This window comes from Heterodontus francisci, chromosome 18, assembly GCF_036365525.1.
Source record: "Heterodontus francisci isolate sHetFra1 chromosome 18, sHetFra1.hap1, whole genome shotgun sequence".
In the NCBI taxonomy this organism is placed as follows: domain Eukaryota; kingdom Metazoa; phylum Chordata; class Chondrichthyes; order Heterodontiformes; family Heterodontidae; genus Heterodontus; species Heterodontus francisci.
This window is the reverse complement of record NC_090388.1, coordinates 20,543,028-20,556,584: the sequence shown is the minus strand read 5'-3', so window position 1 is coordinate 20,556,584 and position 13,557 is coordinate 20,543,028. Positions and strand designations below refer to the sequence as shown.

The following is a 13,557-nucleotide window of genomic DNA, read 5'->3' as shown; positions in this document are numbered from 1 at the left end:
ACAGGAAAGAGAGGGTCTCAAAGGTAAGAAGGTGCAAGGAGATGCAAGCACTTGTTTTAAAGATGCAGTATTTTTCAAAACAAATTTAAATTATAATGTTCACATCCAGAAGTCATGAAATGGATGAAATGTATCAAATGTACATACCACTATCTTTTGCCAGCTCTTTTGAGATTCATTATTCACAAGTTTTAAATATAATGAAGCAGGAAGAATGAAGATCAGCATATTAGCAGAGGTGGAGCCTGTACCGTAGAAAAAAAATGTACATTTGAAACCGATTTCACTCACAGCACAACGAAAATTAAATGAAGTTATTGAAAACAATCTTATAATCAGCTTTAAACAGAAATAATATCTTAACCTACCAATGACAGCAAATACATCCTTTATCGTTGGAATGTTTATTACCAAAAGGTTACTAGCAGCTAGAAGAAAGCCTGTAATTAAAATGTGGTACGTCCAGCTGAACTTTCCCTTAAACACCAACAAGACAATTGAGGAGCGGATCTGTGCAAATAAAAGTGACAAATATTTGTATTTAGCAAATCCTACTGCTATTAATCACTATCACAACTAATTATCTTCAGATAAGCATCCCTCATGTTGCAGATTTCCCTATAATTTTCAATATGAATAGTTTGGCCAAACATGTAAATATGATAAATTGACAAGTTCACACACATATATGCAAAAATCAGAAGGGTATTACACCAATGCAAATTTTCACTCAACAGCAGCTCTCAAGAATATTCCCTGTGCCAAAAATGTAAAAAGTCTTCCTCAGAAGTTTACAATCAGTAAACCTTTCTATTAACCTAATAAAAAGGTTCCCCGTGGAAGATGCCTGCCACCATAAATCCTCTCTAGCCAAAATGCTGAAATGGTCTGAGTTTGTTAGCTTCTCCTTAACAGTCATTGGCATCACTTTGTAACCAACGCACAGGTGTTATAATGCAATCAGGGATAGTCCACACTAAGCTCTGTATCCTATGAAATGCAAACTTTTCAATTCAATGTGATACTCCATATTGTTTACCCAATAGTATAAGATAAATTCACAAGCTGCACATATATACAAAAAGTGGCAAGGTATCATACCAGTACAAAGACTTACTGAGCATACACTCTCAAGAACTACATTGCCCCTGTCTAATATGTAAAAGGGCATTGAGATATCTAACAGAGAGGCACAAACAAGTGACAGAAAAATTTGTTAATCATACTTTGGAGCCATTTCCCTCCATCCAACTATATAAGGATTTAGAAATATGATTTAATTCACTGCAGCATCAATCAGTAATACTACCATAAATGCATAAGCTAGAAAATGTAATTAAAATACAGAGGTAGGCTTTTAACTGGGAGTACAAATTCCCTTTTCTCATTATTACTTTAAATGTATATGAACACTGCTCTATTACATTCCATAGGACTAAGTCTTGTGTATGGCAATAATATATGAAAACTGAAAATGGAACAAATCAGGTAAATTTTAGTAACTATACCCATACAACAGAAAGACTAAAGTGTCTTTTGTTATTTCCTGAAGGTCAGGCATGTGAACTGCTAACTTCTGAACACGCCATTTCTGGCTGCTAAGAGGTGCAAGAGTGGCCTGGCCTGAGTTTCCCTTCAATTGTCCCCTCTTCCGAGAGGAGACCCTTCCCTTACCATATGTCTGCTCTGCTGCTCAGCTGAACTTGTGGATTTACTGAGTGTGAAATTCCAGCCATGAATTACTGGCCTGCTACTCACAACATTTAATAAGCTTCATTGCTGAAGCATCAGAATCTAACGTCATCCTACAGAACAACAGTTTTCTGTGAGAATGCAAGGGAAAATTAATTGGAAATCAATCTGAGGACCATTCATTGATGGGTATTCTATTGATTTTTGAAACAAATCTGCAAAACAAAACTGATCAACTGACCCAAACTTAACCAGTAATACTCACAGTGAACAGAAGGACAGGCACAGTCAGTACGACTGATATAATTACAGCCAAGCGAATTAGCAAAATAACTTTGTCATGATGATCAGGGTAAGACAAAAGCAGCTCTTCATTAACACTGCCTGTATGAAGAAAGAAAAAGTAAGCAAGAGTTTTTTTCATTATTAGTTTGTTTTAGAATTTACAAATAAACATAGAACATTCTGGAGCATAATTCTAGTTACTGCTGTTAATTAACTTAATTACAGATTGCCCACTTCCCAGGTTCAATTAAATGCCCGCATCTTTTTTTAAAATTCATTCATGGGATGTGGGCGACGCTGGCCAAGCCAGCATTTATTGCCCCTAATTGCCCTTGAGAAGGTGGTGGTGAGCTGCCTTCTTGAACCGCTGCAGTCCATTTGGGGTAGGTACACCCCCAGTGCTGTTAGGAAGGGAGTTCCAGGATTTTGACCCAGCGACAGTGAAGGAACGGCAATATAGTTCCAAGTCAGGATGGTGTGTGACTTGGAGGGGAACTTGCAGGTGGTGGTGTTCCCATGTATTTGCTGCCCTTGTCCTTCTAGTTGGTAGAGGTCGCGGGTTTGGAAGGTGCTGTCTAAGGAGCCTTGGTGCATAGCTGCTGTGCATCTTGTAGATGGTACAGCCAGCTGCCACTGTGCGTCGGTGGTGGAGGAAGTGAATGTTTGGAGATGGGGTGCCAATCAAGCAGGCTGCTTAGTCCTGGATGGTGTTGAACTTCTTGAGTGTAATTGGAGCTGCACCCATCCAGGCAAGTGGAGAGTATTCCATCACACTCCTGACTTGTGCCTTGCAGATGGTGGACAGGCTTTGGGGAGTCCGGAGGTGAGTTACTTGCTGCAGGATTCCCAGCCTCTGACCTGCTCTTGTAGCCACGGTATTTATATGGCTAGTCCAGTTCAGTTTCTGGTCAATGGTAACCCCTAGGATGTTGATAGTGGGAGATTCAGCGATGGTAATGCTGTTGAATGTCAAGGGGAGATGGTTAGATTCTCTCTTGTTGGAGATGGTCATTGCCTGGCACTTGTGTGGCGTGAATGTCACTTGCCACTTATCAGCCCAAGCCTGGATATTGTCCGGATTTTGCTGCATTTCTACATGGACTGCTTCAGTATCTGAGGAATCACGAATGGTGCTGAATATTGTGCAATCATTCGCAAACATCCCCACTTCTGACCTTTTGATTGAAGGAAGGTCATTGATGAAGCAGCTGAAGATGGTTGGGTCTAGGACACTACCCTGAGGAACTCCTGCAGTGATGACATGGAGCTCAGATGATTGACCTCCAACAACCACAACCATCTTCCTTTGCGCTAGGTATGACTCCAGCCAGGGGAGGGTTTTCCCCCTGATTCCCATTGACCTCAGTTTTGCTCGGGCTCCTTGATGCCATACTCGGTCAAATGCTGCCTTGATGTCAAGGGCAGTCACTCTCACCTCACCTCTTGAATTCAGGCCTTTTGTCCATGTTTGAATCAAGGCTGTAATGAGGTCAGGAGCTGAGTGGCCCTTGCGGAACCCAAACTGAGCGTCACTGAGCAGGTTATTGCTAAGCAAGTGCCGCTTGATGGCACTGTTGAATACACCTTCCATCACTTTACTGATGATAGAGAGTCGGCTGATGGGGCGGTAATTGGCCGAGTTGGATTTGTCCTGCTTTCTGTGTACAGGACATACCTGGGCAATTTTCCACATTGCAGGGTAGATGCCAGTGTTGTAGCTGTACTGGAACAGCTTGGCTAGGGGCGCGGCAAGTTCTGGAGCACAGGTCTTCAGTACTATTGCCGGAATATTGTCAGGGCCCATAACTTTTGCAGTATCCAGTTCCTTCAGTCGTTTCTTGATATCACTTGGAGTGAATCAAATTGGCTGAAGTCTGGCATATGTGATGCTGGGGACTTCAGGAGGAGGCCGAGATGGATCATCAACTCGGCACTTCTGGCTGAAGATTGTTGCAAATGCTTCAGCCTTATCTTTCGCACTGATGTGCAGGGCTCCCCCATCATTGAGCATGGGGATATTTGTGGAGCCACCTCCTCCAGTTAGTTGTTTAATTGTTCACCACCATTCACGGCTGGATGTGGCAGGACTGCAGAGCTTAGATCTGATCCGTTGGTTATGGGATCGCTTAGCTCCATCTATCGCATGCTGCTTACGCAGTTTGGCACGCAGATAGTCCTGTGTTGTAGCTTCACCAGGTTGACACCTCATTTTGAGGTATGCCTGGTGCTGCTCCTGGCATGCCCTCCTGCACTCTTCATTGAACCAGGGTTGGTCTCCTGGCTTGATGGTAATGGTAGAGTGGGGGATATGCCAGGCCATGAGGTTACAGATTGTGGTTGAGTACAATTCTGCTGCTGCTGATGGCCCACAGTGCTTCATGGATGCCCAGTTTTGCATTGCTAGATCTGTTCGTAATCTATCCCATTTAGCACAGTGATAGTGCCACACAACACGATGGATGGTATCCTCAATGTGAAGGCGGGACTTCGTCTCCACAAGGACTGTGCGGTGGTCACTCCTACCAATACAGTCATGGACAGAAGCATCTGCAGCAGGCAGATTGGTGAGGACGAGGTCAAGTATGTTTTTCCCTCGTGTTGGTTCCCGTACCACCTGCCGCATACCCAGTCTAGCAGCTATGGCCTTTAGGACTCGGCCAGCTCGGTCAGTAGTGGTGCTACCGAGCCACTCTTGGTGATGGACATTGAAGTCCCCCACCCAGAGTACATTTTGTGCCCTTGCCACCCTCAGTGCTTCCTCCAAGTGGTGTTCAACATGGTGGAGTACTGAGTCATCAGCTGAGGGAGGGCAGTAGGTGATAATCAATAGGAGGTTACCTTGCCCCTGTTTGACCTGATGCCATGAGACTTCATGGGGTCCGGAGTCGATGTTGAGGATTCCCAGGGCAACTCCCTCCCTACTGTATACCACTGTGCCACCACCTCTGCTGGGTCTGTCCTGCTGGTGGGACAGGACATACCCTGGGATAGTGATGGCAGTGTCTGGGACATTGTCTGTAAGGTATGATTCCGTGAGTATGGCTATATCAGGCTGTTGTTTGACTAGTCTGTGGGACAGCTCTCCCAACTTTGACACAAGCCCCCAGATGTTAGAAAGGAGGACTTTGCAGGGCCGGGTTTGCCGTTGTCGTTTCCGGTGCCTAGGTCGATGCCGGGTGGTCCGTCCGGTTTCATTCCTTTTTATTAACTTTGTAGCGGTTAGGTACAACTGAGTGGCTTGCTAGGCCATTTCAGAGGGCATGTAAGAGTTAACCACATTGCTGTGGGTCTGGAGTCACATGTAGGCCAGACCAGGTAAGGACAGCAGATGTCCTTCCCTAAAGGACATTAGTGAACCAGATGGGTTTTTACAACAATCGACAATGGTTTCATGGCCATCATTAGACTAGCTTTTTAATTCCAGATTTATTAATTAAATTCAAATTCCACCTTCTGCTGTGGTGGGATTCGAACCCATGTCCCCAGAGAAATACCCTAGGTCTCTGGGTTACTAGTCCAGTGATAATACCACTACGCCACCGCCTACCCAAAGAAATAAAAAAAGTACTTTTGGTTACATAATAGAATCAGCTCTTAAGAACATAAGATCTAGGAGCAGGAGTAGGCAATTCAGCCCCTCAAGTCTGCTCCGCCATTCAATATGATCATGGCTGATCTCATCTCGGCCTCAACGACACTTTCCTCCATAACCCTTCAACCCATTTCTAATTAAAATTAAAGGAGTCATTTGGCAGAGTGCAATATCTTCAGTCTATTTTCTCTCTGTATCAAAGATAAGTTAATGTTGTCTCATAGGTTTCATCTCAATAATATTTTGCAGTTGAAGAACTGGCCTCGCAAACCCACTCACAAGATATTTCCTGTAATATTGGGCTGAATTTTATGGCAGCGAGCTTCCAGAAAGGCGCGACGCATGCACGAGATGTGTGCCACAGAGCCGCCGCGATATTTCACACGGCGGCTCATTAACATGGAGGGGTCGGACCGCCTGCCCTCGATGATGTGGGGGGGTGGGCACTCCATCCCCAGCAACGGCGTCCAGCGCCACCGTGCAGGCACCAGTGCCATTTTTAAAGGGCTCAGGCCCTTACCAGCACTTTTAAGATTTAAACCGAAATGGAGGGAACATTTAAAGTTATAACTTTAATAAAAGATCAAAGTCCCCCTTCCACCTCCCCAATGACCATTTAATGTCTTTTCCACACATGCACAAAATATTTTTCTTCCCATCACCAACTTTCTCCCTGAACTTTGTTACCTTTGCCCTTCAACTCCTTCCCGCTATCCCCTCAGCCAATGAAAGCAGTTTTCCCCACTCCACCCCCCACACCCTGAACATTTCACTCCTCCCCCATCCCCACCAGCGTTCCGCCTTGGATCTCCAAATGGAATCACGGCCATTGCTGCAAGTTAAGTCATTATTCTGCAATTATAATTTATTTTAAATATGTTAATGTGGTTTTTTTTGCATAGCAGTGGTGGGGCCACCCCGAGGCCTCGCCGCTGGCAGTAAAATTGGGCGGGGCCTTTGTGGCGTCAAGGCCCATGGTGGGCCTCTCCCGGAAGGATTTTCCAGGCTTCCCGGGTCAGTAAAATTCAGCCCGTTATCTCTTCATTTCCTTTCTCCACCCGAACAAAATATAGACAATTGCACGTAAGCTTTGACACCCATTCTAGGTTTCCTTTGTAGTGTTTGGTTTCAGAGAAAGGAATATATGCTTTTAGTTAACATTTGAGGACTTTATCACTTGGAAACTTCAATCATTCGTCAAAGTAACTGAAACAAATGCAGGAGGATACAGTAATGAGTCATCCTAGTGCTTGCTATCTGACAAATGTTGATGCCATTCTAATTTCCCTCCAGATGCTAAACTTCAGCATTACCATCATTTTGACCAATTCTGCTTTGACTTTGAGCCATGTTGGGATGCAATGGCAGTGCTGGTAATAAATGTTAATATTTTAATATTTTTCTAAATCCCCTGAGATGGTAACAATGAGCTATAATATCCCAACAGCAAACAAACTTAAAGACAGGGAGGAGAGGCAATATAAAATAACGGGTACAATTCTATAGGGTGTGCAGAAACACAGAAACCTGGGAGTATATGTGCACAAATCGTTGAAAGTGGCAGGGTAGGTTGAGAAAGTGGTTAAAAGGGCATACAAGATCCTGGGCTTTATAAACAAAGGCATATAGTACAAAAGTAAGAACATAAGAGGTTATAATGAAACTTTTTAAAACAATGGTTTGGCCCCAACTGGAGTTTTGTGTTCAATTCTGGGCATCGCACTTTAAGAAGGATGGGAAGGCTTTAGAAAGGGTGCAGAAAAGATTTACAAGAATGGTTCCAGGGATGAGGACTTCAGTGGTGTGAATAGATTGGAGAAGCTGGTGTTGTAAAGTGAATGGCAAAAGAACCAATGGTGACATGATTTTTTTTTACGCAGCGCATCGTTAGGATCTGGAATACACTGCCTGTGAGTGTGGTTGAGGCAAGTTCAATTGTGACTTTCAAAAGTAAATTGGATATGCAGCTGAGGAGAAAAAAAAATGCAGGGCTACAGGGAAAGGGCAATGGTGTGGGATTAGCTGAGTTGCTTTAGCCGACAGCTGGCACAGACATGATGGGTCGAATGGCCTCCTTCTGTGCTGTAACCATTCTATGATTCTAGGGCTTTGAACCTGGGCGGAAAAGGATTAAATGTTCTTCATGCTTACCATAGAATGTCAGATATCCAAACACTGCTGTCAGTAGGTACATGATGAACATTGAAACGAAGGAAACAGCTGAAACAAAGTGCATTTTTCTGCATGTGCGACTGAAAAACAAAGATTATTCCATTTGTGATCAAACGCACTGGAGTTGCAAATATATATAAAATATATTTTTAACAGAGTACACTTACTTTTTAAGTTCACTGTAGATGGGCAGTACTGATGGATGGCACACAAAAGCAAAGGCCACAGTCGGTAAGGCATAGACTGTCTGTGAAATAAAACAACAGCTCAAATTCTAGCATGACTGCAAACCAAAATCAACAGCAAGATAAGCTTTAAGGTTACATGCACCACATGGGGGGTTGGTTAGCTCAGTTCACTACACAACTAAAGTGTGATGTCCTTCGAGCTATGTATTGCCAACTCTCTCTCTCACTCTAATGAAAAGTGATACCTATAGCCCTTTGGGACGATAACTAGAACAACACCTACCGCACAAAAAAATATAACAGCATTAAATTTTAATAATGAATTTAAAATGCTTTCAGCAACAAATGCATTGGAGGAATAATGCAGGGCAGCACAGAGTGGGAGGATTCAAGTTTGAATTCCCCCATGCCATTCAGAGGTGATCTGAGCAGGGACACAAGGTGAATGCCGGGAGCAGTGGCCACTGCTGGGACTGCACCCAGCAAGAAGAGAACGATGGACGTCGCCCTTCAGGAAGTTAAGTGGTGTTCAGGCCTCAAGGGGTACAATCGGCGTGCCGGGGGTCGGACTGTAGGGTGGGGGGGATACCCCTAGTGCGGGTGGCCCCTGCTGCTGGGGGGGCCCTCCATGGGGCGCAGGGTGCCCTATCAGGAGGGTCCCCCCAACCCGCAAGGTGTTCAGGTGCTGAAGTGCCCATCAGCGACTGGTAAGAGACCGGTGGCGGCGGCAGGAGCCCCTTAAGTGGCAATTAATTGGTCTCTTAAGGGCCTCAATTGGCATGGGGCAGGCGGGCCGCTTGCCACTGAAAACAACAACGGGTGTGGGTATGTGACAGGCACGGCACTCCCTGCATCCCCGCCCCAGGTGCAGTCCCAGCAGTGGCCACTGCTCCCACTCTGTGCTGCTCTGCATTATCCCAGTGGGGTGGGTAGTGGGTGGGGGGGTTGTAAAATTCCGGCCATTATTAGAGATCTCGAAGTAACCAGCAGAATCGCAGGAATGCATTTGGTATTTGCAACTGGTGTAGTATTATCTCCAGCCTGGTACAAAGCCAGATTTGAAATGTGCCTTGACAGTTCACTGTATTGTTGGGAACATTCTAAATCTAGCATGCAGCCTTATTCATTTTGGGTAATAGTGGGTACTGTCACGTGCTCTCATTTCATTAGAAATTAACCAGCCAGGGAGTGGAATTCAATGAACAGTGGAACACTGTTGCTCTGGTCCACTGGTTCCTTGTCCTACTCTAGAAATATATTAGTCCTATGGCTAGAGGGAGTAGTGTCCAAATTTTCAAACAATACTGAAATAGGAAGCACAGCAAATAATTCTGAAAACCAATTGAAGCTGCAAGGGAATACTGGTAAGATGGTGGAATGGGGAAATAAAGGTTACGGATGGAATTCAATGGCAGTGAATGTGGGAGTGGTACATTTTGGTTAAAGACAATAATAAATATATTTTTAATGAGTGAAGGCTGGGTGATGTTGAAGAGCAGCGGGATTTGGGGGTCGGGTTCGTAAGACATTAAAAGCAACATCTCAAGTGGTTAAGGCCATTTTATAAAAAAAAGCTAATAGAATACTAGGTTTTATGTCAAGAGGGACAGAATAAAAAGCTGAGGTATTATGGTGAATCTATAGAAATCTTAGTTGGTGTTCGATTAAGAAATACAAGTACAAAGAAAAGACTTGAAACACAGGCTGTTTTGTTTAAAGCAGTGGAGATTCTGAACTAATTTGATAGAAGTGTTTAAAATTACAAATGGATGGAACAAGGTAGGTAAAAACAGACAGGAAGCGACAAAGACAAATGTAGGGATTTAGGAAAGCAGGAGAAATTTTTTAACACAAAGGGTTGTGAGGTTATGCTACATTATATTTGTCCCTTTTTGTAAAACTACTTTCCCCTTCAGAGGTTCCTTCCACCACAGACCTTTTCCAGCACTAGTCTTGAGCTGATGTCTGCAGGGTGCAAAGGAGCCCCATGGGTTAGATATTAATGTCCCCTCTAAGTTTTTTGCTTTGTGTACAGCCTATTCATTTGAATGTGGGGTAGCTTTAAACTATTTTGCACAGTCGCACTTACATGGTATTTTAAAGGACACAACCTGTGAACCGCCTGCGCAGCATCTTCCAGCTTGCTGTGCAGCCGCATGTACGCGCAGCTCAGAAGGAACATTGTCAGCTATCCATTCATTTTGCCCTATTTTCCTACTACGACATATGTAGAGTTAACTTTTACAATCAAATTAATTGAATCAAGATCCCCCGACACAAATCATTGCAACAGAAACATGTAATCTTAATATTGGGAATGCCTTGTGAAATGTTCCTTCTGAGCTGCGCGTACATGCGGCTGCACAGCAAGATGGAAGATGCCGCACAGGCGGTTCACAGGTTGTGTCCTTTAAAATACCATGTAAGTGCGGCTGTGCAGAATAGTTTAAAGGTACCCCACATTCAAATGAATAGGCTGTACACAAAGCAAAAAACTTAGAGGGGACATTGATATCTAACCCATATATTAGTACTTTAATAAAAACATTCGACATGCATTTATATTAATACACTATTCATGAAACAAAAAGTCTGGTACCTTTTCATTCCAGAGAAAATACTTCGGTGCGCACATGGATGTACAGGAATTGTTTGAAACATTAGTTGATACCAAAGGACAAGAAAGCTGTGTCTTTTTATAGATAACCTGAAATCAAGACAAACAATCACTGTCATTTATGTTTCCCTCGCCAATCATTTATAAACATCATTGTCTAAATATGTTTAACACCACTTGGTATTAATTCATATTTCTAATATATGAATTCCAAGAAACATCCTCCAACTTTTCCTGTAATGTATATTGTTGAGGTGCAGTTTTATAATAATGCACTTGGTTTAGCTGAAAGACACATGATTATTACTTACTACAATTAGGAAGAAGGTCATACAGGCAAGTGAAAATCCACTAGTGTATCCAAGGTACCCTACAAAACAGGAGAGGAATCTGTTAGCTTGAATATTGATGCAATCTACAACAGTGGGATAAAGCAGGATATTTCACCTTTGACCTTCACATCTCAATGTACATTTTCATTATCAGAATAATTGTAGGCTTTCAAAGGCATTGTAAACCTTAATAAGAAATCTCAAGCAGCTAATAAAATAATTTGATACCACTTTGTGCTATGGCCTTGCCAAGCACAATGCCCATATTTTGCTGTATATTGGTCTTTTGATTTGCTCAATTACTTCCTCTCCTCTACCTTTGATGCCCTTGTCCCCAGTAAAATGTTTACTTCTTCCTATCACTGTCCATTCCACTGGTATGGCCCCTATCTTCAATCCTTCAAGTCTAAGGGGCACAGATTTGAGTGAATCTGGTGCTCAACTGGATAAGTCACCCATCTGCAGATTTGGCCAGACCACATGAAGGAGTGTCCATTAGCAAAAGTGGAAAAGAAATAGGAGACAGAAGAGAAGGACTTGGCAGGGGCCAAGAAAAAGAAAAAAGAAAATAGAGGTAAGGGGGTTGGGTCTGGAGCAGCAGCCAAATGGCTCATGTCAATAGATGAAGGAAATTCCTTTACACAGGACATCCTGCAGTGCTTCATCCACAACTTCTGCAATGTAGTGATTTGTTGTTTAGACAAACACAGCAGCCAATTTTTACATAGCATGATCCCACAAATAGTAATGAAATGAACAATAGGTTACTCTATTTCTTTTTGGCGGTGTTCATTAAGGGTTGAATATAAACTGGGACAACAGGAGAACTCCCTGCTCTTCTTTGATCTGCTACATCTGCCTTGATCTGACATCTCATCAGAAAGGCGGCCCCTTCACCATTTCAGTGCTCTCTCAATAGTGCACTGAAGTACCAACCTGGGAGACACTCAACTTAGAGTGGAACTTGAACCACACTCTTCTGACTCACAGGCAAAAATACCACAAAGAATTAAGCTGAGAATTAATTTTACATAAAGGAGGAGGGGGATTTCCACATTTGGATCAGATTGACATCTTGCCACTGATTAAAAGCATGCCCTTACTAGAACAGCACTATGGAAAGACAGTGAAGATAGCCCAATTACCTCCAAAAGAAAGAAACAGCCCAAGCAATCACAAAGGAAGAAAAGATCAGGAGAGTTGTTACTAGAGTAGCCATGAATGGCTTTGAACAACCAGTGGGGGAGGCCTGACAGTAGTTTGTCAATCTGTATTTAAGCTACCAGAGATAGAGATTGGGGGATTGGAGAAAAAAATACTCCAATCAAAAGCAATAGCAAAAAATAGAAAACCTAATGCAAAATAAAAACTGTGAGCATTATTTGGCCAAGGTGTCCTTGTTCCAATTTATGGGATATATTTTTGCAATGTCTGTTCAAGAGGTTTTGATCTCATGCAGTCATAAGTTTTCTCAACCTTTCACCAACATACCCTTCCTCCTAATCTGTAGCCCACATCCTTTTTGTCACTTACAATCGTTGAACTAACACAATAAAATAATGAGTCCTTCCTGTTTCAGCTCTTACTCACCGAGCTGCAGCAGCTTGGTTGCACATTTGAACTCATGGGAGGGAGTGGGAGTGGGGGTGCGGGCGGAGGAAATTAACTTGTGTCAGATTTCAACGCAAAATAAGCAGCACGATGTGATGCATACCTGAAGACGTCAGCCAGAGGCCTATTGGAAATTGAGCTGTGGGCCTCATCTGCACATGGTAATCGGTGGTTGGGGGGCGGGGCATGGGATGAAACAGAGGAGGACAAGGCTGGGCTGGCAGTATCCCACAATATTTCCGAAGAAGGGTCCCTGACCCGAAACGTTAACTCTGCTTCTCTTTCCACAGATGCTGCCAGACCTGCTGAGTGGTTCCAGCATTCCTTGTTTTTATTTCAGATTTCCAGCATCCGCAGTATTTTGCTTTTATCCCACAATATTTCTGTGGAGCTAAGAGCTTTGAAATTAAGGTTTCTTTACCCTTTTATGGATGGCTTCCAGAAGTCCCTTTAAAGACTATTTGCTAGACTGCTGAAGGTCCAGAAAAACTGGGCAGAGCAAGAGTGACATGTGTCCAAATGCTCACTAATTCTGCACTGATGTTCTAAAACTGCTGTTAGGATGCTGATTTGCATATTCAACACGCCTAACACCTGTTTCAGGCAGGTCCTCTGCATATTTAGAACATCCAAGCATTTCTGGGGGAAATCGTGCTCTATCACAATGCAAAATTCAACCTGCCAACCTTAATTTTTCATCCAAAAATGGGCAAAAGGATAAATTTCTCCGTCATGTTATTTAGATACATTTGGTAGACGGTCAGATGTCATTTAATGTAGACATAAGATTAGCTGTGTTCCAGATATTTCCATGAACCCAGCAGCACAAGAACTATCATATTCCAGTGTATTTGGTGACCTAAATCCATTTAACCTTACAATTGTCAGTTTCATTGTTGACCATATCACCATTCCGTTTTCTTCCCCCTCCTCCCCTCAGCCTCTTGAAGGTGGTACCTGCACCTGAAGTGCTGTAACCTGCAAGACTACGGACCAGGTGCTGGAAGGTGGGATTCGATTGGGCGGCTAGTTTTTTCAGCTGGTGCAGACATGATGGGCTGAATGGCC

General features: G+C 43.3%; 1 protein-coding gene across 4 annotated transcripts in view; it reads right to left on the bottom strand.

Moving 5' to 3' along the window:
* Positions 1-13,557, bottom strand: part of LOC137379486 (sodium-coupled neutral amino acid symporter 1-like) — a 46,309-nt gene that overhangs the window by 3,416 nt on the left and 29,336 nt on the right. For all 4 annotated transcript variants that reach the window (XM_068050380.1, XM_068050381.1, XM_068050382.1 and 1 more), the window contains 7 exons: positions 10,858-10,916; positions 10,529-10,636; positions 7,909-7,988; positions 7,721-7,821; positions 1,958-2,076; positions 369-510; positions 148-245 (listed from right to left, as the gene is read on the bottom strand). In XM_068050380.1, coding sequence (XP_067906481.1) covers positions 148-245; positions 369-510; positions 1,958-2,076; positions 7,721-7,821; positions 7,909-7,988; positions 10,529-10,636; positions 10,858-10,916 — 707 coding nt within the window. The remainder of the gene's footprint in view (positions 1-147; positions 246-368; positions 511-1,957; positions 2,077-7,720; positions 7,822-7,908; positions 7,989-10,528; positions 10,637-10,857; positions 10,917-13,557) is intronic.